Source organism: Apium graveolens, chromosome 7 (assembly GCF_009905375.1).
Source record: "Apium graveolens cultivar Ventura chromosome 7, ASM990537v1, whole genome shotgun sequence".
NCBI classification, from domain to species: domain Eukaryota; kingdom Viridiplantae; phylum Streptophyta; class Magnoliopsida; order Apiales; family Apiaceae; genus Apium; species Apium graveolens.
The window spans coordinates 199,714,001-199,737,469 of record NC_133653.1 but is presented as its reverse complement, the minus strand read 5'-3'; the positions used below and the strand labels follow the sequence as shown (position 1 = coordinate 199,737,469).

The 23,469-nt window shown below is 32.9% G+C and overlaps 2 protein-coding genes and 1 pseudogene across 2 annotated transcripts; 1 reads left to right on the top strand and 2 right to left on the bottom strand.

Annotated features, from left to right (window-relative positions):
• Nucleotides 1-23,469, top strand: part of LOC141674334 (pyruvate decarboxylase 2-like) — a 50,828-nt pseudogene that overhangs the window by 15,066 nt on the left and 12,293 nt on the right.
• Nucleotides 258-1,019, bottom strand: LOC141674333 (uncharacterized). Its single transcript, XM_074481062.1, has one exon. The coding sequence runs from the start codon at nt 1,017-1,019 to the stop codon at nt 258-260; it is 762 nt and encodes a 253-aa protein (XP_074337163.1).
• Nucleotides 21,418-22,162, bottom strand: LOC141674332 (uncharacterized). Its single transcript, XM_074481060.1, has 2 exons — nt 21,751-22,162; nt 21,418-21,539 (listed from the first exon to the last, which is right to left on the bottom strand). Exons 1-2 carry the CDS (start codon nt 22,160-22,162, stop codon nt 21,418-21,420), a joined length of 534 nt encoding a protein of 177 aa, XP_074337161.1.

Sequence of the window (23,469 nt, the reverse complement as noted above, 5' to 3'; positions counted from 1 at the left end):
TTCTATTTGAGGCATACATGTGAAAGAACTTACTATTCTGATCACCTGCTTGGAGCCAAAGTTGCTTTGATCTTTGACGCCAGAAAACTTCCGTCTGACACAGAATCTTTGTCAATTCATTCCTAGCCTCCCTATATTTTTCTTTTAATAATGTGCCAGTATCTTTGATAAAAACCAGATGTCATTCCATCTGGGCCCGGCGCTTTGTCTGGGTTCATTTGAAACAATGTTTCCTTGACTTCCTCAACAGAAACAGGTTATAAAAGATTCCCATTTTGCGTTTCTGTAATAGTAGTAGGAATACAGCCCACAACTTCTTGCCAGTCCACATCCATAGCTGTAAACAAAGTAGAAAAATAGCCTGACATTAACTCTGCAAGACCACTCTCCCACTCCACCCACTGATCTTCTTCGTTCTTGAGCTTGTTTATCTGATTATTCCTCCTTCTATTTGAGGCATACATGTGAAAGAACTTACTATTCTGATCACCTGCTTGGAGCCAAAGTTGCTTTGATCTTTGACGCCAGAAAACTTCCGTCTGACTCAGAATCTTTGTCAATTTGTTCCTAGCCTCCCTATATTTTTCTTTTGAATCAACATCCCTACCTCCTCTGTATTGCTGCATAGCTACTTTGCAGCTCTTAATACGCCCACTGAAGTTACCAGTAACCTCTCGACCCCATATAGCCAACTTTTTACTGCAACATTTGAGCTTTTGAAAAATACTTGCCCCTGAGTCACTGTACCAGCCATCTTGCACCAGAATTTCACACATTGGTTCCATCATCCACGCATTTTCAAACTTAAACCGAAACTGTGCTTTAAATTGTGTAATGACTTGAGGGACTAGAAGAATAGGGCTATGGTCACTAGACGTACCTTCAAGATTGTATAGCTTAGCCATAGGAAATAGATTCAGCCACTCTAAATTAACCAATGCTCTGTCTAAACGCACTTCCATCCATTCATTAGTGTCACGTCCTCTCTCCCAAGTGAACTGATGTCCGACTATATCCATATCCGTAAGCCCTGCATCTTGTAGAGCATCATTGAATCCTTTAATGAGCCAACTTGGGTATTGAGATCCCCCTACTTTGTCACAAACATCCACCACATTATTAACATCTCCAATAACACACTAAGGCAGGTTGGAATCCCTCGACAGATTGTGAAGCAAATCCCAAGTTCTTCGACGCAGCGCTCTATTAGGTTCTCCATAAAGACCTGTTAGACGCCATGAGGTTCCATGTTCCATATTTACTCGTACATTAATATGACTCTGAGAGAAACCCATCAGCTCCACCTGGTCCTTTTCTTTCCACAGTATAGCTAGACCCCCACTTCTACCAACAGAATCGACCACAAACATACCCTGGTATCCCAGTTTCAGCTGAACCCACTCCATCTTTGACTTCTTAGCTAACATTTCACATAAAAAGATTATTATAGGCTTTTCTTGATGTAGCACGTCAGATAGGAACTGAATAGTCCAAGGAAGGCCCACCCCTCGGCAGTTCCAGCTTAACGTATTCATAATGTCTGGCGGGTCTGCCTTGCAGACTCCGCCATTAACCCGTTTTTTGACACCAAAGCACCCAGTTGAGCCTCATCTGTCATGTCTGTATCTATCTCCTCTGTGTTGTTTTGTCTTGACGGCCCACTGTCATTGCGCCCAAAATGGATTTGGGTTCCAAAAGAAGCTACATTTAGGGCACTTATGAAATGAACCTTCGAGATTGAAACGGTTAAGATTCAATGTCTAAGATTGAGCCATGAAATATATAGGCTAAGTGTAAAGCAATAATTTCCTTGTTTATTCTTATAATATGCTCATTTGTGCACATCAACACATTTATTAAAAAACATGAAATTATCTAGTTCATTACTTTTGTTGAGAAAGAAAGCATTGTGTTTCTATTGCTCATTTCTCTTAATGTTATAACCATTGTCATGTTAAATGTACAAGTATGTTTCACTGTAAAATAGATTTAGTTATTTAATAACAGAAATGATAATAGATTATATTTAACAATACACCACTACAATCTTGTTTCACCATAACAGAGACTTAGAATGAAACATAAACTAACAAATAGGGCATGAAGAAACAAGGATAAGTAGGGCAATAAAGCAAGATCAACAACAAAAATGGTTTTTATATGAAAGGAGGAACAACAGCTAGCAAGCTCCATGACTCCACCTTTAACATCAAGTTGAGAGCATTCTCATACAAGAGCAGTAATAACCTCATTTTTAGCTTTAGAAATATGCTTAATGTGACATGACTCTCAAGCCTCATTCTCCAGTTTTTGATCAACACCACCAAATTCCACAAGGCAAAATTTTGGATTCATATTATTAACTTCATTCACCGCCTTTTGAGAATCAAATTGTAGGACAACATATTTTTGTATCACTTATCTCCCAAGCCAACTTTATCCCATAAAATATGGACCAAAGTTCCACAAAGAGTGGCACTACCATACCTAGTCCCCTTAATTTATTCCCCTCGACTGTTTCTCATAGAGCAACCTATAGAAGTTCATTCTATTCCTATCAAACACACCCTTAAAGTTTATAAGATATACCATTTTCAAACAAATGTTTTTAAATTTTGTTTGTTTATGAGATGTTTTTAGTCTTTGGAAGCATGTGTGCATCCACCTGCTTGTGTTTTCTCCTTATGTATGTTTTCTAAAATAGTATTTCATAAAAAAATTGAAAGTAAAAATAAATGAAAATTAAACTCAACAAGAGAAGGTAGTAGTCTTTACAACAGGGCCTGGTGTGACTACTAAACCTAAGATGTCCAATTTTCTTTACCAAATGGTGCAATAGTTTCCATCTATTTTGTTCGAATTTTCTCAAATGGGAAAAAAGAAACACCCAAATGAAAAAAAATGATTTTAACCTAAATCTGTTGAATTAATAAAAGTGATTGCAAGCAGTTGTATTTAGTGAACAAAAAACACATAAAACATAAAAAGTTAAACAATATAATATATTATAGGAGAATTTTGATTTTGTTTTGATAACATTCTAAAGTTCTAATATTTGTTTAATATATTTGAAAAATTAAGAAAAAATTCAAGAGTTTCAAATCTATGTGCTTCATGCACTATAATTTTTTTAGAAAAGAATTATTTAGCTAATAATAAAGTTGTTCTTAAATCGGTACATATGAATAGTTAGTATTCTTAGATATATAATTTACTAGTTATGGATTAAGGATTTAGGGTATGGATTAGAGTTAGAATTTAGAATTTTTAAATTTTTTACTTAAGGATGTGATTATTCTCAAAAGGAAAGGGTTTATCCGGAAAAAATCAACTAATTTAACTATATAAATATTATTTATTTATACAAAATTGAATTTAGGGGTTGATATCCCTAGAAACTAGGTCCAGAATAGATAATGAATGATCAAACTAAATAATAAATTTATTATTTACTCGTACAACTCCATATTACAACTCCATGTTGTGTCAAATTAATAAAGATTACATATCAAATTTTAATCAACACTCAAATATATAGGTTTGTAATATAATTAGATTCGCGAAAACCAAGGGACGGGAATGGGAAGGTAAAGAAAGAGCAGGGAAGAGAAAGAAGGGAGAGAGGGAGTGGAAGAGAGGGGGGAGGGAGATTACCAACAACGAATGCAACGGTCTAGGATGAAGAAGTTAACAAACCCAATTAGGTAGAACTGATGGAAAAATTAACAAGAAAAAATCTGTTACATGGCTATTTATGTATACATATTCAATCGTAAGTATTGACATACTTCATACCAGAAATGTAAGTTAGGAAATTGCTCTGATAGATGAATGAGGTGTGATGGTTTCCAAAACCAATGTTTCCGTCGAGCGATGTTATAATGGATAGAGTTTGATTTTGGGAAAAATAGACTAAAATTGGCCCGACCACTATAAAGTTTTAGTTAAACTATTTTTTTAATAATTTAAAATTTTATTTTACATCGGATTAGAGACGGCCAACGTAGATACAATCACATATATATCGAGTGCTGAAAAAGTAATGTATGCTAAGTATTTGTAATGATCTTATACGATGGTGAACTGAACGTGACGTAAATGAGTTTTTATACGTAGACCAATTTAAAGACTACGTATATTTCACCATTATATATTGGTTGTTTACTGAAATGACATAAATTGTACTTTCAGAAGGTTAATATACATCGCCTTTTTAAAAAACCTGATAGATGAAGTCTTATATACGCCGAATTCTTCTATGTGCGACGTAAATTAGGCGACATAAAAGTTTGATTTTGTACTAGTGAATTTGATGTGTATGATTAGTTGTATGAATGAATATTCCTTGAAATTGCTTGGTATTTATTTTGGAAAATGCAATATTCAGGAGGTGTGTTTCAATTATTTCTCAGGCTGAAACTATATTGCAGTAGGTACTAAATCTGTTATAAATAATTAACCTTTTGTAAGATAAAAGATGTTGCTACAGGTGTGTTGCCATAGGTAAATAAGTAGGTCCATATGTGGGCCCCACATATAGGTCCCACATATGGGCCCCACTGATAGGCCCCGCGGGTGGGCCTCTGTGAGCCCCACAATTCTGAAAGAAATTTTAAGATCTTTTGTAACACACTAAGTATGTTACTATGGAGTCCAAAATATTTTTTTATTGAAATCTATTGTAATAAATATTGGTATGTTGCAATAGAGTAGTTTTTATGTTGCTATAGATATCTATATTAACTAGCTACTTGTCAACATAGCTCTGTTGTTTCCTTAGCCCTTTTTGGGTCTTTAGCAACATTTTTTAGTCCTATATATAGCAACACAGTTATGGGGTTGCTTAATTCAATCTATGGTGTATTGAAAGGTCCAGTTATTCGGAATAGATAGAGAATGATCCAACTGTGCATATGTTAAAATGGTTAGAAAAAAAGGTTAAACTCAAAACTTCAAGAATTTTTAATCATTTGAACTTGATTACTTTCATAAATAAAGTCTAACTAAACTTAATTCTAAATTTCACCTTACACTCTTAGTGAAATTTTGTCATATTAAATTAGATATCAATACGAACTTTGATGCTCATAACATCCAATTTTGAACTAACCATCAATCACCTACATTAATACCACTTTCGATATTTAACAATAACTTAAGTATCAACATCAATCAGAAACTGAATTAAAATTGTATCTCACATTTTATACAAAACAGAAATACTTGGTAAATCATTTTTGTATGATTATCAAAATAATTTAGAAACACGATGTCCTTCAATAAACTTTATTACAGATGATAAAATCTCTTTGATTGTCTAATAAAATTTGTATTTGTGTAGTTATTAATCTCTTGTTTATTCCACCTCCCTTCTTCCTTTCCTTATTTCCTTCATTCTCTTTGCTCTATCTTAAACCTTTAGTTCATGAGAATATTTCTCTCACTTGTCCATTCTTATCCATTCAATTAACTTTTCATTTCTCTTGTCCATTAAAAAGGGCATATTCATTCAAGTAAATCTTCACTCACTTGCAGCAATTTCTGAATTCTACTTGTTCCTTACTTTCTCCAAATTTCTTATTGCTTTGATTTTGAATTTAAAAGTCACATCAAAATTTGACTTAATCTAATTGGAATCAATTTCCATCTAACTGACCATTAATTGGTAAAATTAGCCAATTATCTCACTTAACTGATCAATTACACCAAGTGATGACTAGCTAAATGAAATCAGAGACCAATTATATATAGTCGTATTTGCTGTTACTACCCTTTTTTAAGAGCCGAGGTCACAATTGTGGAGAGTATCAACATGAATATCAATAAAACATGGAAGTATACTTTCTATTTTTAAGAGTAGGGTATTTTATGAAAATTTGGGTAGCATCTCCATTATATTATTGACTACAAGTCGGACTCAAGCCGACACCAACAATCAATCACACAATCAACAATCAACTTCCGCCTTCTAAACTCAACATTTCACCACCATACATAATACTAACCCGTATAACTCATATCTTTAGTTCAACTTAAGATTATAGCGAACAATTCTTATTATACCATACATTTTCTAATATCTTCTGATTACAACAAAATATCACTACTGAGTACAATTATAAATTATTCTAGAATCCTTCTAGTTCGTGTTTCAATTCAAGCTTTCTAATTAACAATTTATCCATCCTTGAAAACATACACTTATTCTTATTTTCTAACTTGTTCAACTTTTGATAACCAACACATGGTCTCAACTATCATGATCTTATGAAAGAATTTATTTCCTTTTAAAGCATCATTTCTTAAAAATTATTACAGTTAAACCACCATACCTTCATCTCCACTTATGCCTTTTTATAATGAACTTCCTTTACCAGTTCGGTTATGAGTATCAAATTTGCCATAACTCATTTACATTAGAGGGAAAACCCAACCATTCCTTGAAGAATACCCTTGAAGTTTATTCGTAACTAGAACTTCTTCGATCTTAAATCTTCATAAAATCTATCTCTCACATGATTGAGGTATGTTTCATCTTCATAATGTATTAATCGATTATCTGGTTATTATTAAGAATTTCTTCATTCACTTCCGTTATCCAATCAATTTTTTGCCTTATCCGATATACGCAGCTTCACTTTCTTATTCTTCTGGTTAATTTACCTCATACGGTTCGTTACTTACTCCAATTCACGCCAAAATTGTTGGATTTTAATCGCAGCGGAGGCATGGTAAAACACTTTTACACATATAAAATCCAAATAAAAGCATATAAATCATGGTAAAAACATAGGGATCGATTACTAACCATTAATATGCAATCCAAAAGCAACGATCGGAGATCCTTAGCAGCTGCTCCTCAAACGTGAAACACTCCACCGGTATCCACCAAGAAAACGACGTTAAGGAGGAGGAGGTGGAGAGAATTAGGTTTTTCTAAAAATTAGGGTTAGAATAAAAATAGCGTTTATAATATTATATTTATAGGCAAAATTTTCAGCTGAAATTTTCCCATAAATATTATTATTATCCCATTTATTATTCTCATTAATAATTAAAACACCTTTTAATTATTAATCCTTTTTCTAAACACTTTAGAAATAATTCTCTCTCTTGATTTAATTTCCAAAAATTAAATCCTTAATTAATAATATTAAGTACTTTTCTTAATTAATTTATAATCAATTAAATCTCATTTAATCAATTATTAAATTTTCCAATTAATTATTTATTTCATAAATAAATAATTATTAGCCATTATTAATTAATTCCTCCACCATTAAATCATTCTCTTTTTATGGTGTGACCCTGTAGGTTCAATATTAAGCCGGTAGTAGAAATAAATAATAATAAAACTATTTTATCATTATTTATATAAATTCTCTAATTTATTAAATATGATTAATTAATTAATCACATTTATTCTACATCGTGAGGGATACTTCTCAGCATATCGCGACTATCCGGATAATACGAATTCACTGCTTAGAATACCAAGAACCTATTCAGTGAATAGTTACCGTACAATAAACTCCTTCTACCCTACAATGTCCCAATTAAATACAAGGCGTGGATCTCGTGTCAAGCCTATCTAATTTAATCACTTACTTACCATTTACTATGCTTAGTTCTATGCAAATTAGAAACTCCTTTCTAATTTTATTCACTCTGGCCAGAGATTCCTGAACTAGCATAAGTGGATCAGCCTTGAACATTCGCTTCCTTCACCTGAAGGGGTAGATCCTTTATTGATCATACACTATATTCGTATACAAATTCCTATACCCAGTAGAGCCCTAATAATTATCCCTGGAGACTAAGAACTAAACCAAAACATAGTTCAGTGTACACAAGATGACTATGAAGACCTCAAGTCTAAGGATACGTGTACAACTATCACTATGTGAACAACTACTGACACGTGAGTGAACTCCATCAGTTGTTCAGCTGGGCGAGTCATGTTCAGTGAACTTGTTCTATAATAAGCACCTACATACTAGCTATAGTGTCACCACACAAATGTCTATGAGAACAGACATCCTTCATAATGAAGCAAACATAGTATGTACCGATCTTTGCGGATTATTAATTACCAGTTAGTAATCCTATGACCAGGAACTATTTAAGTTTAGAGTTATCATCTTTTAGGTCTCACTATTATGATCTCATCATAATCCATAAAAAGCTTTACTCTAAACTATGGTATATCTTATTTAAACACTTAAATAGATAAAGCCCGTAATAAAAACAAAACAAGTATTTTATTAATATCAATGAAATCAAAACATATTACACAGGAAGTTATTCCTAAATCCTAATAAATGATTGGACTTAGGACATATTCCTTTCAAAAATCTCATACTTACAACGTATCATGTATAAAGATTTGCGCTTCTGATTTGATGTTCTCACAACAACCACGTTATCGGCATAATGGTTCTTCTATGCACATAAATATCCACCCTTTATTGTCTTGTAATTATCCACATAACTCCATCTTCTATACGGGTTCATTTAACTTCCTTTTCAAATATTCAAAGAATAGACCTTACACAAGAAGGAATTTTTGTATATGATTTTGACTGGAAACCCTTTTTGTAAGGAATAAGAGTACAAGGAAACAATTGGAAGGATCCATAAATCAATAAATTATGATTGAATAAGAAGGAATAAATGATGATTTGGATATGAGTGAGACAACCATATTTGTACTCAAGATGGCCAGTCTTCCATACTATATGAGTGAGACAACCATATTTGTACTCAAGAGTCACATCAAAACACTGATTGTCTCATTCAGAAAATAAAATTTGAGGGAGAAATGATTTTGAAAGAAATACAACAATTTCCTTATCACCTCATAGGGCTGATCATGAAAGAAGTTCATACTTTATTCAAGATTCATAAAAATATATAGTAGTATAGAAAAGAATAATATCATTGGTCGCCATCCACATTTTATCTATTTATAGCTTCAACCCTTATCCGATCAATAGACCACATTCCGAGTCATATATTAACTTTAGAAAGTTCTCTGAAATGCCTTCTTTAATTGATCATTAAAATAAATTCCCATTCATTAGGTCTTGTATCTTTAGCGTCACGCATCCATGCTTAATATTTTTATAATTCGAACCTATTTGCACTCTTACGAGATTTACAATCATAATTTCAAATTTGTCTTACGCTACCGATCATTCAACATATCGACTCCTCTGCTAATAACATTCTTTCTTTATAAAAGTCTGGAGATTCTCTCAATCTTCTGTGCTTCTACCAGGCTTCTTGTAAATTGACATATTCTTCGAACTTTAATAGTCTCAGAAATTGGATGAATAGTTTCTCAGTATATTGGTTCTGTCGTTAAAATTATCAAGAAATATTTGTACTCATGTTAGGAACAATTAAATCGTCTCGATAATAGCGGGTCCACTTGGCCTGCTAAATGAAGCATACTAACTTCTAGAACAATTGTTTTTCTCGATAATCTGAATCTTATAGAAGACAAGAAACTCAATTAGTAGTTTGACAACAAAGTTTTCAAAACTTGTTTTGTTTAAAGGACTTTTAGAAAAAAATTGTTAAGAAAATCTCTTTTGAAAACTGTTTAAAATTTTGGAAATCACACGCCTGGTCGTCATTACTATATGAGTTGGTCGTCGTCCTTCACTTCCAGTCTTCCATACTGGTAACACTCTTATCATTATCTCTTAAGTTTACTGAGTATAACAAGTCTATCTAGTACTTATCAAATCTATTTTATAAAACAAGGTCGACTAATATCGTATCACATTACTTCTATACGTATCATTCTTGGTCATAACATCATCATCTATATCCAAGAAAACTTTTGATTTCCAATATTCTCAAACTTCTTTAAAATCAATCTATCCCACTCCACAAGATAACCATAGGTGGCATACTTACTAGTAGCTCCATATAACCTGGTTGCAGCTATTCTTCGGAACACATGAACCTTCTCTTTAGGTTTCTTATCACCCTTCTTAATATCTCGTCTACTCACCATATGTTGTAACTCTCGAATCCATTCACATAAGTGCTATTACTTCATAAGATGGGTTTTAAAGTGATGGTATAAAACAAGGTGTAGGATAGACTGAAAAGATGTTCTCACAGCTGAATATCCGGTAGAACCAGAATTAGCATGTGAGAAATTCTCGAATAAGTAGTCTCGCATAAGAGGATGAGATAAAAGGTGCAATTATCGCAATCGAAGGTGATATGGCTAACACCGATGGAAGAGTAGGGTGTGAATCAGATGATATTCCTCCAACTGAAGGCTCCGAATGATCAGACAATCCTGGGATAAAAGAATATGACATCACCGCTATCTGACAATCGCGTCCTAGATAAGAATCTCGAATCTCATCACGAATCATACCAAAACCTACTATTTAGTCACACGCAACCTCTCGACGTCCTATCTTTCTAATTCCTAATCCTAATCCTAACCCACTATCCATTCCCGACAATCTAGGCTTGTTTCAATGTCTTATAACCTGTAGCTCTGATACCAAACCTGTTCCCCCTCCAAACTCGGGTCAGAAGTTTGGAGCTCACAACACACACACACACACCCAATATATAAACCTGTATATATAATATTATATGCATTGACCTTTCTTTTCACAACCATGGATCGCAACAGGTTCAAGTATGAAAACAAGCCCCAACCTTATCTTTTATTACATCGTACCAAATCCCAACTATTTCAACTTATATCTGATAATGGTATCATTCTTATAATCATGCATAACTTATCTTCAATATAAAGCTCCTTCTAGCTCGATCCAACTTAACCTGGAATCCTAGCTCGCACACTGGACTAGGAAGTCTCTTTACCGACAATTTCCTTTTCAGGTATTAAAAACGTAAAAAGGTTAGCAAGAGTGAGCTAACTAGCTCAGCAAGTCATAATAGAATTAATTGAGATTAAACAATGATAAATTGAAATGATTCATAAGAATGAAGTTTCTGGATATGCGATGATTAGAATTGGATATTCAATTTCATTTTAAAAAAAAACCAAGGTTAGGCTGCTGATCAGTCACGCACTAACCCCGAGCAAGGCACACAGCTCTGCTCTCTATACTGGATCCAAGGCACGCATTGGCCTAATATGACCACGAATCTGGTCTGACCATGAATCTGGTCCACATTTATAAAACCATCCCATTCTAAAATAAAAATATGATAAACGATGTAAATCAAATAACTGGATTATAAACAAAATTTATCTCGAAGCATAGGGTGATTCATAATTCCAAGAAGGTATAACAATGGAATCATAAAGGTTGGCTTTCAATCAAAGAAAGAATTAGAAAGTAGAAGACCAAGGGTTCAAGGGTTACAAGGTTTGGTCTTCTGTTAAACAGGGAATAAGGATTGGTATGTCAAGCAATTCAATATCAGAAATCACTATGTGGTAGATATGTATTTGTGGAGTAGTATTGTATATTTCTGGCTCATATCTGAGAATTCAATAATCAATAGTTTGTGAGGAATAAGGCTTATGGTTTAAAATCAATAAGAATCAGGGTTCAAGGTTGAATAGCTGAAAGCGCTTGCAATATAAAACATGATTTATTTTGAATACTAGTAACATGTTATCAGAAAGTTTAAAAATATTTGCAATATATCTTGAAGAAGGTTCAGAAATACATGCCTTATCACAGATGATTTCCATCTTTACTTGTACTCATCTCACCGTTTTACTTTTCCATCACATTCTTTTTTTTTATGCCTTGTTTCTATTCATCGATCACTTGCTTTCTTTTTCTTCACTTCAGTTCTATTTACTGATCACTGGATTTCTTTTTTATGCCTCGCTTACTCTTCTAGGCATCACAAGTATCTATTAATACTCAATCTCATATCATTCTAATCGTCACATTGATGTCATAAACTTTTATCTACCCTTGATTTTACCCAAATCCGATTTACGGATTGAAAGTTATGACTAAAACAGTCAAACACTAACCACATAGGCATATAACACATCAATCAGATAACACGTAACACATAGAAGATTCAGTTAAAATAATTTTTCAGAGAAGATTCGGGATTAAAATAATTTTCTAAGTATTTATTACGAATTTTTGAACATTTTTTGGAGTTAAAACGAGTCTCCGAATCATTATATAATTAAATAATAGAGTCTCAACACCCGAATCTGACTTAAACATAAGCTTAAAACAATATTTTAAAGCTCGAAACTATTTTTCAAAATTTTTAAATCAAAAGAAATAATTAAATCTAATTAAATAATCAAATAAAATAAATTAATAACTAATTAAATCAATCAATATTCAAATTAATTCATCAAATAAATAATTAGTTATTAATTAAAATTAATTAATTAATTAATTAAGAGTTATTTTTGAAATAAAAATTATTTTCAGAATTAAAATAATAATTTTTGGAATTTAAAATAATTAAAAACAATTTTTCCAAAAATATTATAAAAAGAAATTACTCTTTTTGGAAATAACTAAACAACAATCCTGTTTTTATAAAATTTTAAAACATAAATATGATATTTGTATATTTTTAAAACTAGAATACTATATGTGTAAATTAGGAGAACCACTAGGGGCCAAACTGTAATTTATCCACCCCCGGTCACCTTCTCCGACAATCCGCCGGCCGGACTCCATGGCTGCCGCCATGGAGCTTTTCGGGCAGGCCAAAAATAACCCGAAATTCAACCAAAACACGGGTGTATAATCTATGCAATCCCAGAAACACATCTGTTGTAACAAATCAGCCAAACAATCGATGAATCGCACGGAAAATCCGTTTAAAATTTCCGCCGCCACCCAGATTATTTTTTCGATCATCACCTCTCCGGTATCGATTGTTAATCTGGTATATACCAATCAGTTCTTTGTTCAACGATCACAGAATGGTAACATCAATTTTAAACAATAACCCTTAACCTAGAAAAACCCAATTTTCAATTTAGCACATTCATATTAAGAACCTTAATTAAAAAATCCGAGAATCAAACATCAATTTCTACATGTTATTCGACTCCAAATTCATCATATAATATACCAAAATGACCAGGAAGAAAAGATCTACATGATTATGCCATCAAATCACATCAAAAACATCAAGAACAAATATTCCTAATTTAAGCCATAAATAATTCGAATTAAAATAATTAATAAGAAAAAATACCTTGATTATTGCACTTGAATAGATGGTGGATTGAGAAAGAGTTTTTCAAGACTTCGATTTGATATATTGCACACTTAAATCGGAGTTCGATAACGTTTTCTTAGTTTTAAGAACACGACGTTTTTGGGGTTTTTCTCTGAAAATTCTATATTTTTACTCATCGATTATGATTATACGAATAAAATGAAATAATAAAAGGGCTTTATATATTTATGGAATATTGATTCGTGCTGGATCATTTTGGATCGATAAATTAGTTACTTAACCGCTAAGTAATTACAAAAAACGATATGATTTAATATCCGTATTAGATAATTATCCAAACTGGGCTTCTTATAAAACAATTTATACGAAAATAATGTAATATTATCCCTTCTTTCTAGAATACGGGTTTTGTTGATATATCGAAATAATTACCGTAGCGAATATTGTAGACCGGGATGCGTACGGGTCAAACCGTAATCTGATTGAAAAAGTAAAAATACGGAAAATGTCTGGAATTACCAGATTAGGTTATGAAGGAGTTTTCGGAAGAGTTTCAGGTTGTAAAAACGTAAAAATGGTTGAGGTTGGACGGTTTCCGGCTTTATATTGTAATTTTTATAATTATTCAAAAAATAATTATTAAATCTATAAATCATTATAAAATCATATAATGATCCAAAAATTACCAGAAAAATATCAAAATTATCTATATTTTATTCTGGGAATATTAAAATTAACATACTCATATCTTATCAAATATAAACATGTAAATATAAATATCAATCATCAGATAATTCACCAAAATTCACATAATAATCATATAATAATTCATTTATTGATAAAAATAATTTTACACGATATCCCAGATATTATAGTTATGGTACACTAATGTAGTAAAATTTATATAATAACGAAATTTATTTATATTCATTTACATTTCTCTTTCATGTTGTTAAAAATATCTAAAGATTAACAATTAATTGATTCTCGTTTTAATTCTTTTTTTAAGTATATTTTAATTTATAAGTCCATACACTAAATTAAGAAATAATTTAATTCCTCAATAAATTTTATTTATAGTATTTCATAAATTTCAATCATTTTGCATTACAAATTTGTGAAATAAATTAAATTTTATAAATTTTAAAATATACACACAAGACCCACATAGATAAATGTGATTTGCATAAACAAACTTATTATATTGGTATCACATTGTATCATAGTAGTATAAAATAATTTTCATTTCGTAAAAAAGCAAAATAATTTTTTTAACATATAAAAAGAATTAAGAAACGAAAATATTTATATGCATGCCTCATGAATAAAAATATTATATCACTTCCTATTTTTTTTAAAATATTTTTTATTGAGTAGTGTTGTAAAGAGAAAGTAAACTTTATATTTTAGTGTCATATAATAATTAAAAGTAAAAACTACAATATATTCCAAAATTAAATATTTTTTTATTAATAATCAACATCAAAATTAAGAAAAATAATTTTGAGTCTCTTAAATACAATATTTACTAAAAAATATAATATTTACTTGGTAAAAATTGTTCTAGTATTTATTAATTAAATTTCATGATTTAAAGTTTTTATTTGCAGAAATATGATATAACTGATTTTTTTTATTTAGTGAATATGATGGACGAGTGAATTTGCTAGATATGTGAGTTGTAAATTTTAATTAGGATTTTAATCATCCATTGGAATTAGGGATTTTTTAAATTATTTAGTCTAGGGCGTTTATTAAATTAGGGTTTTAATCTATACAGTCCATTAAAGTTCAAAGTGTGGCCTTCTTCTCCTACTTCTCCTAGCCTCCTTCTTCCCCTGTCCTAGCCCTCCTTTCCTCCCCTTATAAAGCCTCTTTTATCCTTACTAAAGGTGTAGAGCCTCTTGTTTTCTTAAAAAGCATCCCTTTCTTTGTCTTTCCCCTTGAAACCCCAAAATCCATTAAACAAAGAAGAAAATGCTCCAAAATCTACGAGTTGGAAGATGTTGGGAAAGAATTAAAATTTGGTTGATTGTGAACTTTCCAAGGCTGTGACAACTCTCGCTAAGGGTGTTACTTGGAGGACGCCGGAACTGACAACTAATACTCTGGGACAAGCAGAAAAAAACCTTGTTTAGACAAGGGTAAAACTATCATCATTGACATTGAAGATGATGGTTAGACTTCTAATTTTCTTTCTCTAATAATATTCTTTATCTAAATATGGTTTGTAGTTTAAAGTCTCCTTACTCTTTTTGCTAAATCAGAGTCTCCTTACTTTTTGCATCTGAAGAATTTGACATACAACCTAAGGAGATCAGAAAAGCAATTGGTCAGACTTCTGGTATTGTTAAGCCTTCAAGGAAATTAAACAGAAGACCTCCCTATGGCCAAGCTCTCCTTGAACTTAATGCGAGAATGGCAAGTACAACAAACACCCTGCAAAATTTGCAGCAGCAGAGGAGAAATATCTCTAGAAGCACTAATTTGATATAAGCCTTTAAATTATTTTTATGGATTACAATGTTCTTTTCATGATTGTTTATTTTTTTATGCCACTAAGTTACATATATGTTATTATCTAATTTTTCTTTACATCTTACTGTCACAACAACATTTGGATAGCTAGTGACAACAATAATTTATTGCTCTATATTGTTCGGCCGAACATAATGGAATAGAATGTTAACTCCGCTTGCATATCTCTTCGAGCTCATGTTCCTTCGTCTGATCGATAACAACATTACCAAGAAACCTAACTATCAGTTGTATGTTATCCATAAACTCAAGTCACTGCGTGTGTTGGATTTCAAGTAAGTTTAACAGAAGGTCTGTCCTTTTTTACCAATTAATTGAGTGGTTGTTTTTATTGACATAGGTTAGAGTAACTTTTATATGTAACAAAAAGTTATCTTCCTATAGTTGGAGCTTGTATACTTATACTATGAGAATTATGTGTTCTGTGGTTTAAAATTTTAATGTTCTTGTGCTTGCTTCATTTTTTTGACATATATGATAGTGTAGATTCTCTTTTAGCGGCGTGATTGCATGTGCGTTAACATTTATATTTTTATGGCATATACACATATATTGTTGATTGGTAGTATAAATGTTTTCATGGAAACACATTTAACTAGTATATATTATTAATGACAGGAGTGAATTGAAGCAGCTCGTATGTTTGCATGAGAGGAAGCTGACGCAAGAAAGAAGTCTTTTAAAACATTTTTACCTGGCAAGTTGCCTGCCCCCGAGGTACCCAACACGAGAGCAAATTACTCCTATTCAAGCGACACAGAGCTGATGGTAATCCCAGTTAAGCTTTTGCAATCCAGCTTAAGACATTATTATATGGTTGGTTACAAAAAGACCATGCTTTATAGTAGATTACGCTTTAAGTTATTCGGAAGACTTGTATGCTTAAGCAATATTTTCTAGTTAGTTGATGTGGTTTCACTAGTACAAAACTGATCTTTTACGTCGGTTAAATAGTTAGTTGATGCAAAATGCACATGTAAGTATGATAAGCAGCCGGAAGGATATGAGATATGACAAAATTAAGCTCCAGAGGAAGAAAGTAAACAAATATGTTTGTTAGTTATACGGACTTGGTAGCATAATAAGATCAGATTAACACTAGGGAATTGAGCTCTAAATGACCTATACAAAGGAAACATTGTTATCATATACTGTACTTGGACTTATTTGTTTAGAAGATGGTGAGCATGAATGAGAAAAACAAGAGCAGAAATGAACATTTTTGTGCACCCGACAAAGGAGCCTAGTATTATATACCAAGGCATAAAACTGTCGGAAGGAAACTAGTATATATAGCAAAAATGTAAAAGAAAAAAATAGATATATACATGTACCTAAAGAGAAAGTTACTCTAAGTCTTTCCCTCCTAGCTTTTGGTCTTAGAATGCTAAGCCCTTTCTTTCTATTAGAATTTAAAAAATGCTTAATAAAAGTGGCTTCAACCCTGTCTATTAGATATATGAATATATAGAAAGACTTAGTACTTGCTTTAAGGAGTAGAAGCTGCTAGTGAAGCAGTTTTAGTAGCAACATCGGAAGCAAGATAAATTATCTCTTTAGCAATATCCAACCATTCATAGTGTGGATCATCCACTTTAATTCTGCATATTCTAATATCTTTAAAAATTGTAAGTTTGACACATTATGTAGTCCTAAAAAACAAAGAAACATATTTTACAGGGTATACACAAATTTACATAACAAATAAAGTCATAAACATTATAAAAAACCAATAAATCTATATATAGAGACATCTAAGTAGATTGCATCAAATTAAAAGAGATATAGTAGAAAATTAGAAACAATACCCAAATGTAAGTAGTTTTTCATCAGAATTGAATTTAAGAAAAAACATAAAAAAAATTACAAGATGAGAGAGAGAGGGAGAGGGGGAGGGGGGGTTTAAGGGTACCAACAATCTCCCGGTATCTCAAATATACTAACATGTACCACTATGGTGTTAGGATTAAACATGGTACGTAAATGAAAAGTACATTAGATATGGGTTTATCTATATATCTCATAATAAACTATTTATATAATACATTATGTTTAATGTTATTATATAAAAAAGAACGTGCACAGATTAGGATTGTCTTTGATCGTTATAAGCATGGATTTCTCTCAGAAATTGTAAGCCATTAGAATACACATATAAAGAAAAAATAAACTATGTATACATAAATTCGAATATCCCCATGAGAAAAGCGTGATGAGCATATAGTACAGCCAGCAAACTGTTTTAGGGTGGGTACATGATGCAAAGTCTAAATGATGTCAGAGGCTTCAAGGGATGATACTACAACAAAAATAACCCAAAGAAACATGAAATTAGGACAAGTTAGTTGGAACCCACATCCAAAATCGAGGTCCTTCTACTTCTAAAATACTTAATGAGTGCTGAAAACTAAGTATATTAGAAGAGTAAAAACATAAATGAGTACTGGATACTAAGTATATTAGAACAATATTACTATTTTAGCAAAATTTATTATCCACAAGAAAAAAATTTATAATTAAAGGTTAGTTCTTTAGACAAAATTTCATAGGATGAAAGTACTGTTGGTGAATCTTAAACTTTGAGTTATACCTTATTTTCGAATAAAGAGTTACCAACGTTTATTTTGTGTAGTGTTTGTTTTGAGGTCCGTTGTTTTAGGAGTTTTGATTTAGTAAAGGAAGTAGAGTTAGTGTAGGTTGTGGGCAGGTGATCGTGTCCTATTTTTTAGCATTTTCAGTTTCCTAGTGTATTTTTTTTATATTGCCTCAGTTTGTAGAAATAAGAAGATGTATTTTTCTGGAAAGCTGTGTTTTATTTTTCTTAGTTTTATATCATTCAGTTAATATAAATATATTGACAATATTTGGTATTAGAGCTTAGGATTTCTCGGTGAAAGTCACAAACATCAGTAATTGATATAAAGAAAGCCAAACAAGGAGGGTCGATAGGTTTGAACTATCCAACACTGGCCAAGAATAACTACACAACTTGGGCACTAAAAATGAAGGTGTATACAAGCGATGTGAAGGTGCCTGTGGAAGAAAAGACAGAAAAAGTTATATTAGCCATGTTGTATCAGGGTCGGCCAGATAATATGTTACCTCAATTGCGGAAAAAGGAACAGCAAAAGAGGCGTGAGAGGCCTTGAATACTATGTGTCAAGATGCAGAACGCGTGAAGAAAGCTAAGGTTCACACATTGAGAATAGAGTTTGAATCATTATGCATGAAAGACAACGAAAAACTCGATCACTTCTACTTGAGGTTGAATGGGTTGGTGAACAATATGAGAGCACTCAGTGGAGAAACGAAAGAAGCCTATATGGTCAAAAAACTGCTTCGTGCAATGCCAACCAAAATACTACAAATTGTTTCGACTTTGAAGTATTTTAGAAATTTAGAAACTCTATATGTGGAAGAGGTAGTAGGATATCTAAAAGCTCATGAAGAATGAATGAAAGGGGGTGAGAAAAGGTGAATCAAATGGAGGACAACTCATGCTCACCAAGGAAGAATGGCAAAAATGTGAGAGTAGTGCTGGGAAATTGTTGTTGACTCGTGAACATTGGCTAAAAATAAATAATTGCAGCAACACATATAACTCATCGTCAAGTTTTATAAATCATGGAGGTCGTGATAAAAGTGATTTGAAGTGTTACAACTGTTCTGCCTATGGTCACTTTGCTACTGATTGTCGTAAACCAAGGCGTACAAGAGATTTAAAGGAAGTTATAAATTGGCCAAGGCCAATGAAGATGAGGAATCGACTCTTCTCTTGGAAAAGTATGACGATGCAGCTGCTACACGCCTATGTGAAAAGTAGGTAATGCCCTCTCAATTTATAAAATTTCAAAATAAATCAAATATTTTGTATTTGGATAACAGACAAGTAGTCATATGACGGCTTTCAAATCAAAATTCACGGAATTGAATGAAAAGATTACTGGATAGGTGAGTTTTAGGGATGGTTCTACTATGAAGATAGAGGTAAAGGGTTCTGTATCTTTCACTTGCAAAAATGGAGAAGTTTGAATCCTTGACGATGTATAACATATCCCTACTCTTCGGAATAATATATTAAGTCTTGGACAACGGTCGGAGGAAGGAAATAAAATAGCTCCTCATGAAGGTAAAGCGATCTCAAAACAACCTCATTCCTCATGAAGGTAAAGCGATCTCAAAACAGACTCTATAAAATTGTTCTTAATATTGCCAATTCGAAGCGCTTACTGTCAAAATAAGATGAGTTATCAAAATTGTGGCATATGTGTTTGGGACACGTAAATTATCATGCTTTGTCACTAATGAACAAGGATCGAATGATGAACGGAATGCCTAAGATCAATCATCCAGAGGAGGTGTGTAAGGGTTGTCTGATATCGAAGCAAACTAGAAAGCAATTTCCCTCGAAGGCAAGTAATAATGTAACAAAAGTTCTGGAACTAATTCATGGGGATCTTTGTAGCCCATTTCATCTTGAAACTGCATCTGGTAAGAGGGTTTTTTTCTTCCCATTGATGATTTTAGTCAATATATGTGGGTATATTTTTTGAGAAACAAAGATGAAGCATTCGAGGCTTTCAAAATCTTTTATGCTTTGGTTGAAACAGGTCCAGAACGAAAGGTTAGAGTCGTAATAACTGATTGGGGTGGTGAATTTGGGTCAAACGAATTTATGAAGTTTTATGAAAAGGATGGAATAACAAGACATTACACTGCACCATATACGCCACAGCAGAATGGTGTTGTGGAACGTCAAAATCGGACTGTTGTGGAGATGGCCAAGATTTGTTTAAAAGAGATGAAACTCCCTTCTTTTATGTGGGGTAAAGCTGTTAGACACTCCGTGTATTTGCTGAACAAGCTTCCAATGAGAGCTCTGTTAGGAATAACTCCATATGAGGCGTGGAAGGAGAAAAAGCCACAAGTTGGACATATCAGGGTCTTTCGGTATATTTCTTACATGCGAATTCCAAGTCAGAAAATGAGCAAACTGGATGACAGGAGCAAACCGGTGGTGAATCTGGGTAAAGAACCGGGAAATCAGGCTTATCGCCTTTATGATCCCAATAGTAACAAGGTTTTCGTGAGCCGAGATGTTATATTTGAGGAAAATAAGTCGTGGCCTTGGGAGACAAATGATGTTAGCGAAGCTGCCATGTTTATAATTGAGGGTATGGCTGAGGTAAAAGGAAGGGAATCATGAAGTGTTAAAACTAATCATGAAAGTGACGTTGAAAGTAACAAGTCAACAGAGCCTCCTATACTACAATCACCTGTGCAACAACTGAACCCGGAGAATTATGATAATAATGCAGAACTAAAGGGAATCATAAATCTGAGTGAAATTTATAATGAGACTGAGGAGCACCAATGGACGAGGAGTTATACCTTATGGAAATCGAGGAACCTATAAATTTTGTACAGGCAGCTAAGGACATAAATTGGAAATTAGCCATGAAGAAAGAGATGCAGTCAATTGAAGAAAATCAGACCTGGAAATTGTCTGAACTGCCACTTGGGAAGAAAGTTATAGGCCTAAAATGGATATTCAAGTTAAAATAGAATGCTGAGGATATAATTGTGAAGCACAAAGCGAGATTAGTACCCAAAGGTTATGTTCAAGAATGTGTAGTTAATTTTGACGAAGTCTATGCTCCTGTGACAAGGCCTGAAATGGTTCATTTTCTATTAGATTTGGCTGCTAAGAACGAATTGGAAGTTCACCATCTCGATGTCCCAAAAACAAAGGTGTGTAGCTTTATCATCTTGTGAGGTGGAGTTTATGACTGCAACTGCAACAACTTGCCAGGCTATATGGATTCGTAATGTTTTAAGTCAGATAACATCATACTACATTGGACTAGTTGTATTGTAATTTAAAGCTTTCAAAAAAGATGTCTAAATTCAAAAAAATTGTTAACTTTATATCTAGATACAAAAAAGAGCAGAGAAGTATATTCAGAATCTTTGTCAATTCGTTCCTAGCCTCCCTATATTTTTCTTTTGAATCAACATCCCTACCTCCTCTGTATTGCTGCATAGCTACTTTGCAGCTCTTAATACGCCCACTGAAGTTACCAGTAACCTCTCGACCCCATATAGCCAACTTTTTACTGCAACATTTGAGCTTTTGAAAAATACTTGCCCCTGAGTCACTGTACCAGCCATCTTGCACCAGAATTTCACACATTGGTTCCATCATCCACGCATTTTCAAACTTAAACCGAAACTGTGCTTTAAATTGTGTAATGACTTGAGGGACTAGAAGAATAGGGCTATGGTCACTAGACGTACCTTCAAGATTGTATAGCTTAGCCATAGGAAATAGATTCAGCCACTCTAAATTAACCAATGCTCTGTCTAAACGCACTTCCATCCATTCATTAGTGTCACGTCCCCTCTCCCAAGTGAACTGATGTCCGACTATATCCATATCCGTAAGCCCTGCATCTTGTAGAGCATCATTGAATCCTTTAATGAGCCAACTTGGGTATTGAGATCCCCCTACTTTGTCACAAACATCCACCACATTATTAACATCTCCAATAACACACCAAGGCAGGTTAGAATCCCTCGACAGATTATGAAGCAAATCTTACTGTCACAACAACATTTGGATAGCTAGTGACAACAATAATTTATTGCTCTATATTGTTCGGCCGAACATAATGGAATAGAATGTTAACTCCACTTGCATATCTCTTCGAGCTCATGTTCCTTCGTCTGATCGATAACAACATTACCAAGAAACCTAACTATCAGTTGTATGTTATCCATAAACTCAAGTCACTGCGTGTGTTGGATTTCAAGTAAGTTTAACAGAAGGTCTGTCCTTTTTTACCAATTAATTGAGTGGTTGTTTTTATTGACATAGGTTAGAGTAACTTTTATATGTAACAAAAAGTTATCTTCCTATAGTTGGAGCTTGTATACTTATACTATGAGAATTATGTGTTCTGTGGTTTAAAATTTTAATGTTCTTGTGCTTGCTTCATTTTTTTGACATATATTATAGTGTAGATTCTCTTTTAGCCGCGTGATTGCATGTGCGTTAACATTTATATTTTTATGGCATATACACATATATTGTTGATTGGTAGTATAAATGTTTTCATGGAAACACTTTTAACTAGTATATATTGTTAATGACAGGAGTGAATTGAAGCAGCTCGTATGTTTGCATGAGAGGAAGCTGACGCAAGAAAGAAGTCTTTTAAAACATTTTTACCTGGCAAGTTGCCTGCCCCCGAGGTACCCAACACGAGAGCAAATTACTCCTATTCAAGCGACACAGAGCTGATGGTAATCCCAGTTAAGCTTTTGCAATCCAGCTTAAGACATTATTATATGGTTGGTTACAAAAAGACCATGCTTTGTAGTAGATTACGCTTTAAGTTATTCGGAAGACTTGTATGCTTAAGCAATATTTTCTAGTTAGTTGATGTGGTTTCACTAGTACAAAACTGATCTTTTATGTCGGTTAAATAGTTAGTTGATGCAAAATGCACATGTAAGTATGATAAGCAGCCGGAAGGATATGAGATATGACAAAATTAAGCTCCAGAGGAAGAAAGTAAACAAATATGTTTGTTAGTTATACGGACTTGGTAGCATAATAAGATCAGATTAACACTAGGGAATTGAGCTCTAAATGACCTATACAAAGGAAACATTGTTATCATATACTGTACTTGGACTTATTTGTTTAGAAGATGGTGAGCATGAATGAGAAAAACAAGA

Excerpts from the sequence above, each read along its gene's own strand:
- LOC141674332 (XM_074481060.1), bottom strand. The coding sequence starts at position 22,162 with ATGGATATAGTCGGACATCAGTTCACTTGGGAGAGGGGACGTGACACT. Across the intron at positions 21,540-21,750 it reads TATGCAGCAATACAGAGGAG|CCTGGCAAGTTGTTGCAGTT; the intron begins GTAGGGATGTTG and ends GAATCCATATAG.
- LOC141674333 (XM_074481062.1), bottom strand. The coding sequence starts at position 1,019 with ATGGATATAGTCGGACATCAGTTCACTTGGGAGAGAGGACGTGACACT.